Source organism: Coregonus lavaretus (assembly GCF_964263955.1).
Source record: "Coregonus lavaretus genome assembly, contig: HAP1_SCAFFOLD_3253, whole genome shotgun sequence".
Taxonomy (NCBI): Eukaryota; Metazoa; Chordata; class Actinopteri; order Salmoniformes; family Salmonidae; genus Coregonus; species Coregonus lavaretus.
In genome coordinates, this window is record NW_028164420.1 from 1 (window position 1) to 21079 (window position 21079).

The 21079-nt window shown below is 46.0% G+C and overlaps 2 protein-coding genes across 2 annotated transcripts; one reads left to right on the forward strand and one right to left on the reverse strand.

Moving 5' to 3' along the window:
• Positions 1-1947: 1947 nt before the first annotated feature.
• Positions 1948-11746, forward strand: LOC311117041 (uncharacterized protein; the record flags this gene model as incomplete). The annotated part of the gene is made up of 10 exons (XM_084192040.1): positions 1948-2029; positions 5725-5858; positions 6098-6221; positions 7378-7553; positions 7691-7823; positions 7941-7970; positions 8053-8144; positions 8279-8425; positions 10065-10169; positions 10277-11746. Coding segments are annotated over 10 exons (2493 nt in total), but the record flags the coding sequence as incomplete, so codon positions are not given.
• A 729-nt stretch (positions 11747-12475) lies between these two features.
• Positions 12476-19239, reverse strand: LOC311117042 (WD repeat, SAM and U-box domain-containing protein 1-like). The gene is made up of 13 exons (XM_084192041.1): positions 19178-19239; positions 17418-17837; positions 17063-17250; positions 16765-16851; positions 16524-16617; positions 16360-16393; positions 16195-16235; positions 15987-16093; positions 15598-15615; positions 14939-14965; positions 14652-14831; positions 13606-13740; positions 12476-13455 (listed from the first exon to the last, which is right to left on the reverse strand). The coding sequence occupies exons 2-13, from the start codon at positions 17813-17815 to the stop codon at positions 13304-13306; spliced, it is 1461 nt and encodes a 486-aa protein (XP_084048167.1). The 5' UTR covers positions 17816-17837; positions 19178-19239; the 3' UTR covers positions 12476-13303.
• Between the last annotated feature and the right edge of the window lie 1840 nt (positions 19240-21079).

Sequence of the window (21079 nt, forward strand, 5' to 3'; positions counted from 1 at the left end):
GACCCTAGTCCACTTCAATGCCCGGAGGGTCGGAAGTACGTTCCGCTCGAGGTTCGGGATCGATTGATCTATTGGGCTCACACGTCACCCTCCTCTGGACACCCTGGTATCGGCCGGACAGTGCACTGTCTTAGTACCAAGTACTGGTGGCCCACGTTGGCGAGGGATGTGAGGGTTTATGTTTCCTCCTGCTCGGTGTGCGCCCAGTGTAAGGCGCCTAGACATCTGCCTAGGGGTAAGTTACTACCCCTGCCCGTTCCACAACGACCATGGTCTCACCTCTCGGTGGATTTCCTCACTGACCTTCCTCCTTCACAGGGGAATACCACTATACTGGTCGTTGTGGACCGGTTTTCTAAGGTCTGTCGTTTGCTCCCTATGCCGGGCCTTCCTACTGCCCTGCAAACCGCCGAAGCACTATTCACCCATGTGTTCCGGCACTACGGGGTACCCGAGGATATTGTGTCTGATCGAGGTCCCCAATTTACCTCCAGAGTCTGGAGAGCTTTTATGGAGCGGTTGGGGGTCTCGGTGAGCCTCACCTCGGGTTACCACCCGGAGAGTAATGGGCAGGTGGAACGCGTGAACCAGGATGTGGGTAGGTTTCTTAGAACTTACTGCCAGGACCGGCCGGAGGAGTGGGCAAGGTACGTTCCCTGGGCCGAGATGGCCCAGAATTCCCTACGCCATTCCTCCACTAACCTAACCCCTTTCCAATGTGTGTTAGGTTACCAGCCGGTTCTGGCACCTTGGCAGCAGAGCCAGATCGAGGCTCCTGCGGTGGATGAGTGGGCGCGGCGCTCGGAGGAGACATGGAACGCTGCACACGTCCACCTGCAGCGGGCCCTCCGACGTCATAAGGCGAGCGCCGATCTCCACCGCAGTGAGGGGCCGGTGTACGCACCTGGTGATCGAGTCTGGCTCTCTACCAGAAACCTGCCCCTCCGCCTGCCCTGTCGGAAACTGGGTCGGCGGTTTGTAGGGCCATTTAAAGTCCTGAGAAGGTTGAACGAGGTGTGTTACAAATTACAACTACCTGTTGAGTATAAGAGTATTAACCCCTCGTTCCATGTGTCTCTTCTCAGGCCGGTGGCAGCTGGCCCACTCCAAGAAAGTGAAATCAGGGAGACTCCTCCGCCCCCATTGGACATCGAGGGGGCACCGGCGTACTCCGTGCGGTCCATCTTGGATTCGAGACGTCGGATGGGGGGTCTCCAATATCTAGTGGAGTGGGAGGGGTACGGCCCGGAGGAACGGTGCTGGGTGCCGAGGAGAGACATTTTGGACCCGTCTCTCCTGACGGAATTCCATCGTGGGCACCCGACGCACCCTGCTCCGCGTCCTCCTGGTCGTCCCCGAGGCCGGAGTCGGCGCACGTCTGGAGCCGCGCGTCAAGGAGGGGGTACTGTCACGGTTTCGGCCGAGGCTGCCTCTCTTCCTTGCTCGGGCAGGCTTCGGCGTTCGTCGTCTCCGGAATACTAGCTGCCACCGTTGCATGTTTCTATGTTCGTTTGCTTTTGTCTGATTGTTGTTACACCTGTTATCGTTTAGTGTAATTAGTGTCCTATAAGTTCTCGTTGTGTTTGTCTAGTGTTGTGTGTGATTGTTTTTCACTGTCGTGCGTTAGCTATTGTAATTACTATTTGCTCGGTTGAGCTGCTCTCCATTTCTGTGTATTGGAGTATTTTGTCGCGCGTATTTTGTGCGCCCGCTTTATTTCGCCTGCGTGCGGAGTTTCTCGCCTCAGGGCATTTGTTTTCGTGCTGTGTTTTGTTTGCAAACAACTAAAGTCTTTTGGACTTACTTTGTGCGTCCTGCGCCTGATTCCACCACCACACCCACCTACAGCTACACTGACATGTACGCTCTCTTCAGATTCAACCTTTGTGGATTGCTTATAATAGTTAGCGTGTATAATTATTGTGCATAATATTGTCTCATTGTCAGGTTGTGAAGAGCTTACTGGAGCTGAAAGATGAAGATTTGGCTGTGCAGATAGATGCTCCCGACACTCTCTGGGGAGAGACTGGTACAGTGCACTTTACCTTTGTCTATATAATAATGTTTATATTATTTCCTCATACTCTTTTTAATCTAGCTTGTTTTCGCTGCCTCTCCAAAGGTGGTGGTTAGCGTTTGTTTTACCAGCAGAGATCATTTGTTGTTATTCACTTCCTAGTGAGCTTCTCAGGTCTCCACTTGCCCACTGTACATTTACTGTTTACTGTAGCATAGGATGCAAGCGAAGTGATATTGAGCCCAGGTGCTTGTTCTGGACTCATAGATGTAGGTGAGCTCACTGGGGAAGAGAGGCTTGAAGAGTGTACAGTACTTGAGCTACTTTTAACCAATACTTAAGATGGCAGGTTACACTGACTGACTCTGCTGAAGATTTAAGCGGCGGTGGTGTTAACAGTTTGAGCAAGGCACCTAACCTTAATTACTCCTGTAAGTCGCTCTGGATAAGAGCGTCTGTGAAATGACTAAAATATAAAAGAAAAGTCTGGTGTTATTAGATGATGAAACTCTTACAAAGAAGCTGGTGTAGATATCAGAAGGTATTACCTCCATCTCCTAAAAGGATGTTCAACCTGGCTTGATTCTTATATCCATTATACTCTAATACAATCATTGGTGTTTCTGTGGCTCTCAGTAAATACATAGGCTGGGGGATAGACAGCACTCAACCACTGCCAATTGGAAGCATACATACAATTGCTGGCTACTGGTACCAACATTTGGAAGTCAATCCTGAATGAAAATAACCTGGCAAATGCAAGTATAGAATACTAAATAAGCTATTTAGAGGTAAATTGAAGGAAATCATGTATTTAGGTTGATTACAGAGACCTGACTAGGTGATAAAATAAACAATAGTGAAATGTCAATGGCCTTTGTTTGTTTTATTGTTTGGGTTTACCATTCAGTCTAGGATTTGTTTCATTTTGTAAATATTTATTTCACATCGACAAATCCTTCCATGGTAGAGAATCTTGATAATCTACTGTATGCTGAATGATTTTCACTTCCAATCTATTCGGTGAAAGAAATCCTTGAGTACTTCTGCCTGTGAAATTGTCCTCTCTCTATGCAAATGTGTTCCCGTGCCTGGTGGCTTCTCATTAGTGGAGAAGAATTAAGTTATTCTCCCTGGAGGGCAGGCTGCTACTGTCTGTCTGTCTGTCTGTCTGTGTCTACCTCCTCTGTGGGTGAGACACCAAAGGTTTACTGTACGTGAATTAAATAACATGGAGCAGATAAATTATCGTATCTGTAGCTGCTGTGTGTCTGTCATCAAGGTCAATGACATACGTGAGAGTTGTCAGAAGTAGTATTTATAACTGTAGGGAAGTACTTGATAGAACTGGATAGCATCAATGGATCATGTTTTTAATCTTGTTGGTGAACTAGCTGTAGGAGCCATTCAACTCATTGGCCCCATTCAACCCATTCAACTCATTGGCCCCATTCAACCCATTCAACTCATTGGCCCCATTCAACCCATTCAACTCATTGGTCTTTATTCAAAAAGTATATTTTCAATATGAATACCTCCCTTTTGGATCAAAACATTTGATTCCACAATCAAGGCCCCAGCGAGAATTGAACTCGCGACCCCTGGTTTACAAGACCAGTGCTCTAACCACTGAGCTATGGAGCCTTACCTATTCACACCTTACGGCAACAGGATATTTACATATCACACCCAGCTTACTCAAAAACAGACAGAAGACCACACCCAGAGACATATTTCTAAATATATGGCTCTGGCCACACCTAATGTGACATCACTGACTCTACCACACAGCTGTTGGTTGGGGCGGTCTGGCAAACCAGCTGAACAGTGCTGTTGGCATGAGTCCTCTCATGTCAGGGATTTAACCCCAAAGCCACAGACTCCTTGTCTGGTTAAAGCAACTGACTCTGACTGACAGCTCTCCTCTCACTGTGCATGTAGTCTGCATGTCAGCCAGGTTAACAGACTCACATTTCTCTAAACTCTCGTCAGATATTTGACATTGACAACAGAAGCACAGCTGTTCAGGCATGAATCCGCAATTGTGTATTGATTCATGAGTCAGTGATGCACGTCTGCCTTATCTCAGATTGAGAAGTGTGGAGTCACAAGACAGTCTTCCAAAATGTAATATCATAGCCACAATATTTTTTTAATTATGAAAGTATTTCGTTATCTCAACTTTTTTGCTCTGGTGTGAAGGGAAATTAGATAAGGGAAATGAAATGAGTGAGGTGATTTGTAATTGCGTATGTGCTCATGTGGAACCATCGGTGGGACAGATGGGGAGGGCGTACCCTACACTGCTCCCACAGATGTCAGTCATGTCATCATTCCCTCTCCACTGGCTTCCAGAACCAGATGGGTGATGTCACCTCTCCTGTGAGTATTTCATCATCCTAGCCAAGGTGAAGCAGGAGGCTGCGTCAAATAAAATAAAATACAATTTCATTGGTCGCTTACACATATTTAACACATATTGAACACACAGTGAAATGCTTGTGTTTCTAGCTCCAACAGTGCAGTAATACCTAACAATACAAAACAATATACACAAATCCAACAAATACAAATAAAGGAATTAAGAAATAACAGGACGAGCAATGTCAGTCCAGATTATAAATATATATGTCTATGATGGTGTGAATAGACGTTATGGACAGTATATGAATAGAAAAGGTGTGTACAGCAGTAGTTATACAGAATGAGCCATGACTAGAATACAGTATATACATATAAAGTTTGTAAAACTGTATTTAAACATTATTAAAGTGACCAGTGTTCAATGACAATGTACATAGGGCAGCAGGCTCTAAGGTTCAGGGTAGAGTACTGGGTGGCATCCGGCTAGTAACAGTCACTAAGGTTCAGGGCAGGGTACTGGGCGGAGGCTGGCTAGTGGTGACTGTTTAACAGTCTGATGGCCTGGAGATTGAAGCTGTTTGTCAGTCTCTCGGTCCCAGCTTTGATGGACCTGTACCTTCTCTGCCTTCTAGATGGTAGCGGGGTGAACAGGCCTTGGCTCAGGTGGCTGAGGTCCTTGATGATTTTCTTGGCCTTCCTGGGACCGCATTAGTACCTGTCTGATCTCAGCTTCCCTGGTCTGCACTGTCTGGGTGTGTCCCAAATGGCACCCTATTCCCTATATAGTGCACTACTTTTGACAAGAACACTATGGGCTTTGGTCAAAAGTAGTGCACTAATTAGGGAATAGGGTGCCTTTTGGGAGGTAAATACTGTCTGGATGGATGCTCCATACCCAGGACTAGATGGCTGGTTGGGCCAGCTGTTGCCAATACCCATCAAATCTGTCTCTCTCTCTGCCAGGCCAGCTGTAAGACTTTTGACAGCCTCAGCTAAGACCCTGCTTCTCTAGAGAGTATAGGGAGATATGGGCCCACTGAAGTCTGGCCAGTCTAAAAATAGTATTTGAAAGTCATACTCAGGGGTGTGACGTTTTCTGTTCACAGTGTACTGCAGCTCACATTGCATGTGTTGTCAATATTATACTCTCGTTCAGTTCTTACTCTCTCTAATCTTGCTGTGTGTCCTTTAATTGTTCAACAGTAGTGCTAAACTACTAGAGTGAAGTACATTAGAACTGTCTCCAAACAATCAATAACACAAAAACAAAGATTACTTTAATTCAGAGCACAGTGGTAAAGTAGGTAGTTGACCACTGTTCTGGGTCTCTCTCTCTCTCTCAGCTCTGAGTGCGGCTGCGGGCCGGGGCAGGACAGAGACATGTGTTTACCTGCTGGAGAGGGGTGCAGGGGCGGAGCAGCCCAACCGTAGGGGGGTGGTCCCACTCTTCAGCTGCATCAGGCATGGACACCCCCAGGTGAGAATCATTCTGATGAGTCTTTCTGTTAGACTTCTAATTTGCCACCACTGATGGCCTCTCTCTCTCTCTCTCTCTCTCTCTCTCTCTCTCTCTCTCTCTCTCTCTCTCTCTCTCTCTCTCTCTCTCTCTCTCTCTCTCTCTCTCTCTCTCTCTCTCTCTCTCTCTCTCTCTCTCTCTCTCTCTCTCTCTCTCTCTCTCTCTCTCTCTCTCTCTCTCTCTCTCTCTCTCTCTCTCAGGTAGCAGAGCTGTTGCTGCAGCGCGGTGTGGACATTAACACCATCGATAAGCAGGGCCGCAGTCTGCTGATGGTGGCAGCCAGCGAGGGCCACCTCAGCACTGCTGACTTCCTGCTGACAAAGGGTGAGAGGTCAAGTCAGGGTTACATCATGGTACATGGTAATTCTCACTGCACTAAGGGGGAAAGAGTGTCATTTAAGATATTTTTTTGTATTTTGGAGATATACAGTATACACTTAGTGGCCAGTTTATTAGGTACACCACCCCGTTCACGAAAATGGTTCGCTCCTACAGACAGTGAGTCACGTGGCCGTGGCTTGCTATATAGACAGGCATCGAGGCATTCAGTTACGGTTCGATTGAACGTTAGAATGGGCAAAACTAGTGACCTAAGTGACTTTGAGCATAGTATGATCGACGTTGCCAGGCGCACCGGTTCCAGTATCTCAGAAACGGCGGGCCTCTTGGGATTTTCACGCACGACAGTGTCTAGGGTTTACCGAGAATGGTGCGACAAACAAAAAACATCCAGTCAGCGGCAGTCCTGTGGGCAAAAACAGCTCGTCGATGAGAGGTCGAACGAGAATGACAAGAATCGTGCAAGCTAACAGGCGGGCCACAAACAGGCAAATAGTGGCGCAGTACAACAGTGGTGTGCAGAACGACATCTTGGAAGGCACAACTCGTCAGTCCTTGTCACGGATAGGCTATTGCAGCATATGACCAAACCGGGTTCCACTCCTATCTGCTAAAAACAAGAAGAAGCGGCTGGACAATTGAGGAGTGGAACAACATTGCCTGGTCCGACAAATCCCGGTTTCCGGTGCGTCATGCTGATGGCAGAGTCAGGATTTGCCGTAAGCAGCATGAGTCCATGACCCCATCCTGCCTGGTGTCAACAGTACAGGCTGGTGGCGGTGGTGTAATGGTGTGGTGAATGTTTTCCTGGTACACGTTAGGTCCCTTGATACTAATTGAGCAGCGTTTCCATGCCCTGAAGAATTCAGACTGTTCTGGAGGCAAAGGGGGGTCGGCCCCAGTACGTGGTCCTCTGTAGCTCAGCTGGTAGAGCACGGTGCTTGTAACGCCAAGGTAGTGGGTTCGATCCCCGGGACCACCCATGCACGCATGACTGTAAGTCGCTTTGGATAAAAGCGTCTGCTAAATGGCATATTATTATTTAATATTATTAGATGGGTGTACCTAATAAATTGGCCACTGAGTGTATGTCAGACTCAGTTGCAGTGGAGCGAGCATGTTATTTTTGATCTGGTTCCAGGCGCCTCTTTAGCCTCTGTGGATAAGGAGGGCCAGACAGCTCTGAGCTGGGCGTGTCTGAAGGGTCAGAAGGCCATGGTGCAGCTCCTGGTGGAGAGGGGGGCAGAGATAGACCACCCTGACAGGAACGGACGTACCCCTCTCGACCTGGCAGCATTCAACGGTGACGCAGAGACGGTGCGGTTCTTTCTAATACTGCAAACTGGAGAAAAAAATGATACACAGACATCATTCTGATTTTGCTGCCACTGTCCTAGATTGTCTAAAACTGGCCTAGATTGTAGATTGTTTTGTCGTGTTCTCTACAACCACAGGTTCAGTACCTGGTGGAGAAGGGTGCAGTTGTGGAACATGTGGACCACAGTGGGGTGAAGCCTCTGGAGAGGGCTGTGGGCTGTCGGAACACTGCTGTAGTAGTGACCTTACTGAAGAAAGGGGCCAAGATGGGTGAGTTGAGTTGACCTGATCTGTCAGTGTTAAACCTCTGCAGGGTCTTGAGGAAGTTGCTATCAAAATAATGTATTTCACCCCTCTTTCTCTTCACTGCTTTCTACCTGCTAAAAGGCTACAGAACATCCCCTTATGATCGATCAGGTACTTTCTTTAGATACCTTTTACAGCGTTGTGTGTGTGTGAGTGAGCGTGTTTAACCTGTGTTCTCTTACCTCTTGATCAGGTCATGCTACGTGGGCGATGGCCACATCCAAACCAGACGTCCTCCTCATCCTCCTACAGAAAGTCATGGAGGAGGGCAACCTGCTGTATAAGGTAAGTGTATGTGTATGCATGTCACTGTCTGTCATGAAAGTGTGTCCAGTTAGAGAATCTGCTATCTCCAAATCAATGTCTGTATTCTCTCTCCATCTCTCCCTCCCCCTCCATCCCCCTCTCTCTCTCTCCAGAAGGGGAGGATGAAGGAGGCAGCCCAGAGATATCAGTCCGCCCTGAGGAAGTTCCCCCGAGACGGCTTCGGAGACGACCTGAAGGGCCTGAAAGAGCTCCGTGTCTCCTTGTACCTCAACCTGTCACGCTGCCGCAGGAAAACCAATGTGAGACGCACACGCACACACATTACTCGATCAGTTAATAGAATTGCAGGTATTATTGATAGAATTGCAGGTATTATTAATAGAATTGCAGGTATTACGTCGCCTGATAAAGCTACACACTACTCGTTTAGCTATTTTATAGAATTTAACATTGAATGAAATCTAGAATAGTATAGCAGTAGGTATAATGGATAGATCTTAATCTCAGTAGCCTGGAGGAAGTGATCTAACACACCCTTGTTTTACCAGACAATATAATAACATTTTATACTAGAGTGGTGGTGGTCAAATGGCATCCTCAGGCAAATGAGTAATGGAAGAATGCTATGATGTGATACGGTCATCCTCTCCCATATACTGGAGTAATCACTCACTCACACACACACGGAAAGAAGGGATCCTCCCTCTGTTGTTGCTGGTGGGTATTGGGTCAGGGGGAAGAGAGAGAGCTGGCTAGGCACACATATCATCCATATTTCATCATGCTGCAGGTGAATAGAACAGGAGGGGAGTGGGACTACAGAGGCCGTAAATACTGTCATTAAACATTGAACAGTTATTCAGAGCTGTTAATTTCAAGGCTGTAGTGTAATGCCGACCGCCATCTCAAGAACGGAATCACACTGTGGTTTGCTTGATTAAATATTCACCTGAGAGGAATGAGGGAAGCAGGGAAACTCATTTAAAAACAAGCCAACTGCATACTCTCTAGGCATACCAGAGATGGATGGATACACTGTGCACGCAGGCATGCACACACACACACACATTGTACACACACAGACATATTGTACACGCACGCACACACACAGACATATTGTACACGCACGCACACACACACACACACACACACGAGGGCCACTAGAGGTGTTTATGAAATCACCATTAAAGGCCCAGCTCAGTCAAAAACATGATTTCCCTGTGTTTTATATATATTTCCACACTATGAGGTTGGAATAATACTGTGAAATTATAATGCACTTTTATTGTAAGAGCTGTTTGATGGTAGATTAGTTAATAGACCAATAAGAGAGTTCCAAAGCGCTCTGTCAATAACAGCTATTTTTCAGTTTTCCCCTCTACACTCAGACCACTCCTAGACAGTCCTAGCAAAATGATTGCTTGAGAAATTGCTCTTTGCTAAGAAGCCATTTTAGTTTCTCATTTAAAAAATGTTTATGAAAACAATGACAGGAAGGTACTTAATTGTTACCCAGAAATGATTTTATATTGAGCATTGTACCTGTAAGAGTCAATAGTTATAATTTCCGACAACTAATTGAAGGAGTTATTTTTTTTTTACGGGTTGGAGAGAAGCTATGAGCACCCGTCTGGAGAATCCATTAAGACACTGGGAGAGAAAGCTGCTCTGCTTTGAGCTGCACACAGATTAATAATTATCCAGTTAAACAACGCTGAATTCCTCATTCCAGTCACTTACAGTAATTGCAAAGTGTGGCGCTGTATAGACTACCCGCTGGATTCACACTGCACTCATTAACACTCACAAACACATTACCCTGGCTAATGACCTTAAGACATTGGTTTTGGGTTCTCCGTGAGAAATTCAGAGTGGACAGAATTTAACAGTAAACATTCATAATTCACAGTTGGGTTTCTGTCCTCTTTTTCTCAACAGGACTTTGGAATAGCGGAGGAGTTTGCCACCAAAGCCCTGGAACTGAAACCCAAGTCTTATGAGGCGTTCTACACCAGAGCACGAGCCAAGAGGAGCAGCAGGTTAGTACAGACCACTTCTCAGTTAATACTGATATAAAGAGAGGGACTACAATGTACGGGAACAGTTTTGTCACCTCACACTATGTTCACCTCATGTGTCCATCCAGGCAGTATGCGGCGGCGATAGCCGACCTCCACGAGGCGTCTCGGCTCTGCCCCACCAACCGTGAGATCCGCCGTCTGCTGACGCGTGTGGAGGACGAGTGTCAACAACAGCAGCAGTCCCCCAACACACCACAGGGCACCCAAGCAGCACACAGTCAGACTCCCGACGACCTCACAGAGAGGAGCCAGGACACAGAGAGGAGTTCTGATACACAGAGCCAGGATGAACTAGATGATGATTATGAAGAGATAGGGGGAAAGGAAGAGCCCTCACAGGACCCCTATGAGCCCAACAGGCCCAGGAACCCCTATGGGCCCAACAGGGCTCTCCCACCAGTACCAGGCGCGGTGGGCTTAGCGCCCCAGGACCCCAGGCCTGGTTCCCCCCCGGACGGGTCCACACAGGCCCACCTGTCTCTGGACAAGCAGGGCCCTGTCCTACAGGATCCTAGACAGAACCAAAGCATCAAGACCAAGCAGCAGCAGCACTGTAACTCCCTGCAGGTAGGGGGCAGACCAGGGGGCAGGCCTATGTCTCTGTGTGGCCCCTCCAGCCCCCTGCCAGGCAGACACATCTCCACCTCCCTGAGACCCAGCCCTGGCCTGGGCATCGACATCAGCCCTCTGCCCTCCTCTTCCACAGACCACCACCTGGGGCTCACCCCTGCCAACCACCACCACTCCTCCTCCTCCTCCTCATCTGTCCAGCCCTTCCAGGGCCACTCCTCCAGCCTGGCTAGGGGAACAGACAGGCTCTCAGCCCACCCCGGCACCACGCTGGACGGCCAGGCTGGGTCCCTCACCCCTGGGGTTGGTAAGGAGGTAAGGAGGGAGGGTGCTGGGGGGTGGGCTGGCCCCGGTCTGCGTTCTGGTGGTCAGACGGGCAGTATGAGGGCCTCCAGCTCTAGCAGTAGCCTAGCCTCCAGCGGGACCCTGTCAGACAGCGGCAGGACCCAGGTGCCTCAGGGGTCCGACGTGCCTCGCCCCAAACCGGCTAAACCAGAGCTCAAGCCTCGGCCCTTCATGGGGGTGAAGGACAAGGCAGTGCGTGTCCAGGGGCAGCCCCCACCTGGACTGGGCTGGCAAGGTCAGCCTCACTCCCAGCCACTCTCCCCTGGAGGTCTAGAGAACCAGCGACACAGCATGGCCCCTATGGACAACATCCAGGGATTGAATAATGAGTTCAAGCAGAGGTCATCTTACGCTGAGCCACTGCAGAGCCAGGCTCCCCTCCAGGTGCTCAACGGGGCCCAGGCTCAGGCCCAACACCTGGCCCAACAGGCTCAGGCCAAGGCCCTGGCCAGGGAGTTTGGAGACAGGTTCTACCACAGGGAGCCAAGACCAGGTCCAGCTGCAGGCCTACAGCACTCCTCCCAGTTCCCAGACGGGAACCACCGGCAGGCAGGGCTCACCAGAGATAACCCAGCCATCCTACCCATCAAACCTAAACGCTCCTTTATAGAATCCAACGTCTGAACTGACCGTACATTCATTCAAGCACAAACGCAGGTGCAGACACCATAACAACTTACTGGACAATGGACCATATGTATTCCAGAGAAACGGTGGCAAGGGAACGGTTTAAAAGTGCATTTCTTAATCTGACACAGTGTATGTGATGCACTGCATTTAGACTTAAGCAGAATTTGAGGCTTTTGTGCTTTTGCGTAAGCATGCCTAGAGCAACTCCAATAAGCCAACAATACAGTGCACATAATCAACCCTCGGAACCCCCCTATAGTACCAGCCCAATAGCCAAACAGTAGCACAGCATCCTACTATGGGCCATTATAACAATGTAACTATGATGTAGTTTGTAAACACTAAAGGGTTTCGATACTGATGGACGAGAAGCCATTTGATTAAACGATTGGCTAATGATCGGCACGCATATTGAATAGGGATGTTTATACATTAGATTTGTATGTGTTATATTTATAGATTATATAAGTGGTGACAGCCTTTGTCAGTAAAACGAAGCCCTCAATGCAAAGTGGTTCACAATGCATGGAGGGTTCTATACCTTTGTACATTTTATAAATAATCATATTTAATTAAGTGTACATATAATCCTACGGACATTGTTGTAACTGCTTGTTGTTGCGGTCTATGTTCACTTATCTACTGTGCCGATGGCTTGGTCAGTTGTAAGAGCAATATATTTTATATAGTTATTTTTGCACAGCTAGAGAAACATTTGAAAAGTTGATGGATGTATTTAGTTTATGTGCGCACAACATTAACAGTTTACAGTAAGGTACAGAAGAGCTTGTAACAGTTTACAGTAAGGTACAGAAGAGCTTGTAACAGTTTACAGTAAGGTACAGAAGAGCTTGTAACAGTTTACAGTAAGGTACAGAAGAGCTTGTAAGGGTATTATTGGTGAGATGATATTGATATTGTACATTGTTGCCATCTTTGATTTGTGAGCTATGCTACACATTATACCGACTGTGCTCAAGCACTACTACCATAATCATCATGGGGAAATAAAATAAAACCTCTTTGGAAAACCAAAATGACATCAGTCTTCCCTTTCATAATGTCATCTCCCTTCCACTCATTTCAAACACCCATGTGTACAATTGTGTGTGTACCGGCATCTGTTGTAGCGATCTCGGTTATATAACTTTAGCCATAGATAGAACACTTCTGTTGTTAACACCAGTATCCCATCAAAATGCCTACATTGCATCATCATCCATGAAATGGTTTTGGAGCTAAAGCAGTAGAGTAAATAGCAGAGTTAAACATGGTCTACATGCAGGAGTTTGAGAATATATATATATATATATATATATATATTAGAATATCTCATCAGCTATAAATATTTACATTCTAAAGTAGTTTCATCCCAAGAGAGAAAGTGCAGACCCAGTGAGGGGTTGAATAGAAGCTCAGTATGGTCTACCTGAAAACATCATCATATATAGCTTCATGTCCTATCAGCCTACTTTTGGTCAGAAGTTAACTGAGGGATAGACAGTCTTTGGATTGAAAGGGATGTAGAAGACGCCCCTGGACCCCTCTTTCTCACTGGCTGGTCCTCCAGCGTCCAATAGCCATCTTCAGGGTTCGGTTTGGGGTCAGAAGTGTTGTCTGTAAGGGCAGGTTGGTCATGGGGCTGGAACGATTCTTGGTTGCGATCCAGCTCTCAATCGCTTCCCTCTCATAGGAGTACCCATCTGTTCAGAAGAAAAGACAGACAAGATTGGTAGTGTTTTTTTGCATCCTTTCAAAGCATGCCACTGTATTGCAAAAAAATATTGTAGCACTGATAGAATCTTGATAGCTAAAGGCACAACCAGACAGGTTGCCATGGGGGCATGTCCCACCTGCAGCGATAACAGGGTCCTTCATCAGCTCTCTGGTGATTGGACAGAGGAACTCATCAGGAACACCGGTACACACACACCCCGCCTTCAGCTCCTCCACCTTCCTCAGGACCTTACTGCGCAGCCCCACCGACTCTACAGTACACCAACAGGAAACAACCAGGCAGAGATATGAGGAAATTGTATATTGGCCAATGGGGCTTGCATCATTTGTGGACGTGATATCCTGGCTTGAGCACACTGCCTACATGACCCAGTTCCTGGTCACCATGGAGACTACAGTAAAGTGAGGTCAGTCCGTGTGTGTGTTAGACACAAAAAAAAAAAGAAAAGAGCCCTCCCTCCCTGAGAGGAAAAAAAAAAGAGTCTCTCCATCAGGAAGATAACAACCTGGCATGGCGCCATCCCTCACTCTCAGAGAGAAGAGAGGAGAGATGCACCCATGTTTACTAAGAGATTAATCTCTTTTAGAGAACAGGGCTGTTTGGTTACCATGGTTGCCATTGGCATGAGAGACCATCAACAGACCCACACCTACCACCTCACAGAGAAAAAGTTGGAAAAACTAACTTTCCTCATTATGGTGAATGATCTTTATTTAAAAGAGAAGATATACGGATCAACCAAAATCTGTAAATCACATTTTCAGATGGATTTTGAAATTGTTTCAGACAGAAATGGTATTAGCTGTAAACCATTTTCTATGTTACAGGATATGTATTTTGGGATGAGTGATTGTGTTATGTAATGGAGCAGAAATCTTAAAGCAGATTACACATGGCCTAATCTAATGCTGTACAGTTAAAGCGTATGTAATCCTGAGAAAATCTCATTAACATTCATTCCTCAATGTTTACCTTGTTTTTCATTTGCCCCTCCCCCTACTTAAAAAATATTATGTGATGACGCGCTGTTTCCAGCTACTGTACACATTACAAGTGGGTAATGTGTATAACATGATAATGTACCATTGGTATATTAGCTGTATGATAATGCATGTTATTATGATAATGTGTATAGTCTATGGTGTGATGTTCCATCCCCACCTATGTTGAGTTCTGAGGCCAGTGTCTCCTTGGTCAGACTGATTAGCTCAGCTCCATCTATGTTGTTTGCCTTGAAGGTTTCCACCAGCGCCTCCAGCCCCTCGTCGCACAGCCACGCCCCCACATCCTCTTCTGACCAATCACTGACCAGAAGCCTGGAGTGACCCGGCAACTTTCTGCCTGATAGGTGACCTCACGTTAGTATCTCTCAATGACATGCTGTTACTATAGGTATTAACGTGTAATCAATCAAACGTTTCTATAGTGCTTTTTAGTCACTTTCCCACCTTCGGATGAGAATCTTGCAGTTTCAACTGGAAAACAAGATGTGAAAAATGTTATACAGCACAGTAAGACTCCACATAAACAACAACAAAACGATGAACATTAACGTATTTAAAATTACAGTAATTGAATTTCAAGCCTTTTATTGACAAGCCTCTCTTAGAAAGAGCTGTGTACGGGTTCTTAGAACGCTATCAGGTGAGAGAAGGGGAGGAGGAGAGGAAGAAAGCATTGTGAGCCTATATAACGCTGAGTGCACAAAACATTATGAACACCTGATCTTTCCATAACATAGACTGATGAATCCCTGACGAATTGAGGCTGTTCTAAGGGCAAAGGGGTGCAATCAATATTAGGAAGGTGTTCTTAATGTTTTGTACACTCTGTATACTAATACAGTGAATCCACATTAAAAGTGAAAAGCAATTCGGTTCTCAGCAGGCAGTGCTTCAAGGTAAAAGTCACCTGGAAACACAACAGGCTATGAAAGACTTAGCAGAAGGCATTATCACCGGGATAGAACTATTACTCTCGATAAAGCCCTCTTTGATAGCAGTGGGACTCCTAGGTTTCACATAGAGACCCTCCATCCCGCACTGCTTTCAATGAGCATATGGGACGTGAGTGGTGCAGATAAGGAAGAAAATTTTAAAAAACTCACCAGGTAAAGATTTGCATTCTTTTTGTCCATTAACCATGCAGAGAGAGGGGTGGTGATTGACAGAATAAAAAACATAATCAAGCCATAATCAATAAAGAAGAGCTTATGCAAATACAGCACATAAATCATAAATACAGCACATAAAAAAATAGATCACCAGGCAGGCTGTCATCACCATTAAGTCAACAAGCTGTCATCACCATTAAGTCAACAGGATCTTTGTTCACATGGGAAAATAGTGAGTCATTATCTAGGAACCCCACACCGTGACTCAGAATGCTAATGCCATTCTTAATGCCAATAACACTGGCAGCTTGTCAATTCACGTACTTCCACCTCATCTCTTAGACTTCTGTCCATCTTTGTGTGTGTGTGTCTGTGTTACCCACCATGGCCACTGCGTCCGTCCTCTACACTCCATATATTGACAGTCTTGTCCATAGAACCCGTGGCGATCAGAGGTTTGCTGGGAGAGAAGGCACACGCCGTCACGTACCTACAGCAAAGGATCATGGGAGGGGAGGACGGAAAGATACATTTTAAAAGTAGGCTATTGAGATGTGACTCTTATGTCCCAAGGGTAAGAAGGAAGATTACCTCTCATGTTGGTTCAATGTGTAGAGCAAAGCCCCCTGGCTCTGAAAAAAACAACAACATTCAAGTTGAGAGGGGAGGTGTTCATGGATTTCTTTGAGGAACATTAACATGGGGAGTTAAACTGAAATGACATCTACGGTAATGAAAAGAGCTTGAGTGACTTACAGCATCATACACTGTGACTGTTTTGTCCACTGAGCTGCAACAGAAAAAGTAATGGTGAAAAGCAACACACTTCTCCCCCTTGTGGCCAGTTGGAGTAAATGTATAACATTATCTTGACTATCTGTAAGAGTGCTTTACTATAGATCACCTATGGGCTGACTTACCCAGACACGAGCAGCTGTCCGTCTGCAGAGAAAGCACAGGAGAGCACTGGGGCAGACTGGCCGGTCAGGGTGTGCAGCAGCTGCATCTTACAACCTACAGGCCAGAGGGGACGAATGGACCACACCTTCAGATCATTCATTGTGAACACACATCCTCCACATCATCTGATTATCAACAAATACACACTGAGTTCAACGCTAAACACCACATTTGCATCACCATAGCATGTGGTCAACATACTGCCTGTGTTGGACCTGGAGACGATCCATATCTTCAGTGTGCTGTCTTGTCCACAGGAGGCCAGGCGGAACTGTACCACACCACTACCTGAGAGAGACGGGAGCAAATGAATCAAACAACACCTGTCTCAACAAATTCCCAAATATGGAGACTCCAAGATAGCCTGGTCCCAGATAAAAATGTTGTGCTGTAAAGCCAACTCCTATGATCGTTGTCATGTTTGTACAAACAGATCTGGAAACAGGCCAACTCAAAGATTGAAGGAGGAGGGAAATATCATCATCATCATCATCATCACCACTGAGGATCTTGGGGCCGAAGCAGCAGCAGGTGACCCCCAAGTCGTGAGTGTTCTTCTCCGCATGGAGCTGGTTCATGTCCAGGTCCCACAGCCTGAGGTCCCCATACGTAGATCCAGTGACAAACATCTGGCCACAGGGGGTGAAGGAGCAGGCCACCATAGTGGTGTCATTCACTGCCCCCATCCTGTTGACAAATAATCAGTTAAGAACACTCTGCAAGAGACAACACATAATATCAGTCTGAAGAGGCCAGCAAAGCCTCACTTGATATAGGCAACACATGCAGGCCTACTGTAGGCCTATTTATGATAGATAACATGGAGATAAATGATGTCAATCAATCAAGTTTACCTGTGCAGTGTTTTCGTAGGGAAATCCCAAAGACCTAAGGTACCATCAGACGCCCCCGAAACCAGGTGTGAAGAGTCGGGCGAGAAGGCGCAGACCCTGACGGGGCTCCTACCCGGATGCTCCAGCACTGCCTCTATCTCACCTGTGTCCGTTGACCACACAACTGTTGAACCATCAGTTGAACACGAGGCTAAATACTGACCACAGGCGCTGAAGCAACAACAGTGGACGCCATAGCCGTGGCCAGAGAGCGGGGAGTATGAGACTTCAGAAAAGTCTTGGGTGTTGTAAACTCGTAACGTTTTGTCAGCTGAACAGGTCGCCAGCAGTGTCGCGGAGAACGCGCACCAGTTGACATCGTCGCGATGGTCTTGCAAGGTGCAGATCAGGGACACCATTTGAGTTGGTCTTGATGAATCCCTTTCACAATAGAATACAACTATTAACTACGTGACATTACAGTTTTTACAAGATAGCTAGCTAGACTCGTTATCCAAACCATTTGAAGTTGCCAGAGCAGAGAGGTTGCAATCACATGCATTTTAGCAAATAGGCTACTTACTAGCCACTGGGCAAAAACTGGTTGAATCAACATTGTTTCCACGTCGTTTCATGCCAAAAAAACAATGTGATGAAGTTGAATCAACGTGGAAAACTAATTGGATTTGCAAAAAGTCATCAACGCTTTTTGAATTTTTTTCACCCAACTTTTAACCTAAATCCAATGACGAAATGAACCATCAATGGTGAAATGTTTTGTTGATTTCATGTTGAATTGACGTTAGTTGACAACTCAACCAAATGTAAATCAAAACTAGATGTTGAACTGAAGGGATGAGAAATGCTTTGAGAACTTCGAATCAATTGTCCCATAATCCCAACTGTTACACCGACCAGATTGAACAACTGCTAGTTTTCCAGAAAATTGCCCTTTTTGTCGTCATGCTAAATAGCAGTTGCCACATCAGCCATTTTGAAATGGCAGTGTCAGACAAATCAGCTAATTTGCTGTTCAGCGGGATATGCCATTCCATAATGGATGCTGTGGCTACTGCTAGTTAACATGTAGCCAATAAAACTAAACTCCACGATTTACGATGGAGTTGCGCAGTGCCTAGTGAAAGTAGTTTCAGCTCCCAAAGACAAGCCCGCAATTACACAGGACATTGTTCTGTGTAATTGCGGGCTATTCTTTGGGGGATGAAATTAGACGTCGGTGCTCCAGCCCGCCCACTCTAGTCGCCACTCAACTCCATCGTAAATCGTTGAGTTTAGTTGGCTAGTTAACGTTAGGACAAAATGGGCAGTTTTCGGAAAAACTAGCAGTCTTTGAATCTTCTCTGTGTATCATTTATGGAGTATTCGAGGTAAAACGCATTTCTCATCCCTGGATTGAGGTGCGTTTTCCAAGCTGTGTCTTAATTTAAAGCTGCAATATGTAAGAGCGTCTGCTAAATGACTAAAATGTAAATGTAACTTTTTGGGCGACCCCACCAATTTCACATGTGCGTTATAAATATGTCATTCTCATTGAAAGCAAGCGTAAAAAGCAGTAGAGCTGTTCTATGTGCACTATTTCTATGCTTTCCAATCTTTAAATTTCGTTTTTGCATCTTTTACTTTCAGTATTGTACACCAGCTTTAAACAGCTGAAAATACAATATTTTTGGTTATGTAAAATATATTTCAAGCGGTTTAGATGGTACAATGATTATTTTATATTCTAACTATAGTGGGATTTGTGTTGTTTATTTCCTTACCTCTTTGCGTGCCTATGTTCGATGTTTACTTCTTGGTTACGCGCACGCTGTCATATGATCAGCTGACACCGTGATGACACTCCCAGAAATATGCAAGTATGGGTAGCTGCAGTGACCGTGTATTGCCGCGTTCCAAACAACTGGGAGCGCTGAACTCTGAACTCGGAAATCTCCGACTTCCGACTTCAGTGCGTTCAAGACAACTGGGAACTCGGAAAAAAACGAGCTCCGAAAGAGAAAATTCGTTTTGAACGGTCATCCAACTCGGAATTCAAAGTCGAGAACTCGGGCCTCTTTCTAGAGCTCCAAGTTTCCGACCTTAAGATCACTGACGTCATGATTTGACCTAGTTTTTTCAGAGTCCTCAGTTGTCTTGAACGCACCATATGGCGGGTGGGTATATGGACAGCGAATCAGCTAACAGGGCAGATTTGCTACCACTCAAGAAACGGAAGAAAAAAAACAGCTCAATCAAAAGCAGAGGGCTTTCGAAACTCCAACTCCTTTCCACAAGACCAGTACTTTCCTTTCGACACACCTACCCGCTCATTCTGCGGTCGCCGTATTGGGATGCAGCTACGTCCCCTTCTCGAAATGTGAGCCATGGAGCTTGCTGTCTTAAAAAGCGGAAATGAGTTAGGCTAACTCTGGTTCGTTCAGCCATTCCAATGGGGAAAATTCATAGAGAAATTATAGGGTTTTGGGATAAACACCGAAAATAAGGTCTGAGGTTACACACAGGCTTAGATCTTATACATTTTGTTCTATGATATAATATCAGTCAGTTAACATGAACTTTATGAATTATGAAGCATTTCATGTGTGCGTTTTTTGATGACATAAATGCATAAAAAAATCACAAAAAGGGATGTTAGCTGATGAAGATTATCTCATAGAACGAAACATATAAGATCGTTTATCCCAAAAAAACGACAAAACCTACATTCATTTTCTCATTGGCTTTGTCCAACGAACCATGGTGGAGTTAGTGCCTACAAAAATACGCCATTACTATTGCTCTCTATTGACGGTGTCAGAGGAAGGCCCTAAAAATTGTCAAAGACCCCAGTTACCCAAGTAATATGCCACATTCACGTGCTAGTCGGAACTCTGAAATTTCCGACTTGCTAACTGTGCTTGAGGTGTCACTACAGACCTGGGTTCGATCCGGCAGTGACCGGAAGTCCCATAGGGCGGCGCACTATTGGCCTAGCGTCGTCCGGGTTAGGGGAGGTTTTGGCCGGGGGCTTTACTTGGCTCTAGCGACACCATGTGGCGGGCTGGGCGCCTGCAGGCTTACTTTGCTCAGTGTTTCCTCAGACACATTGGTGCAGCTGGCTTCCAGGTTAAGCGGGCAGGTGTTAAGGGTCATGTTTCGGAGGACGCATGACTCGACCTTCGCCTCTCCCGAGCCCGTTGGGGAGTTGCAGCGATGAGACAAGATCGTAATTGAAATTGTATTCAATTTGTCATTTTTGTTAGGGTCCACCCTGAGATTGGAAGGTTGGGGGTTCGATCCCTGGTCAAGTCCAAACAAAGACTCTAAAAATGGGACCTGACATCTCTCTACTTGGCACTCTACTTGGCATTAAGGAGATGGATTGGGGGTCAGGCCCTGCAACAGACTAGCATCCTGTCCTCATGCAAAGGCTTACTTGTCCAAGGTTTACTTACTTAAAGGAGTAGTTCATGATTTTTCAACTTGATGTTACATGGTTCCTCACCCTGTAAGTAGTCTATGGGCCAGGATAAATTGTAATCCATGGTTTGGTTTTCTTTAAACAGCCACTACAAATTTAGCTAACTTTAGCCATCACTAGCTAAAAATCAATGGAAGGGATAGGGGAATGTGATCCCTGTGACCAAAATAACCTTAAATCAACTGAAATCAACTCCATATTT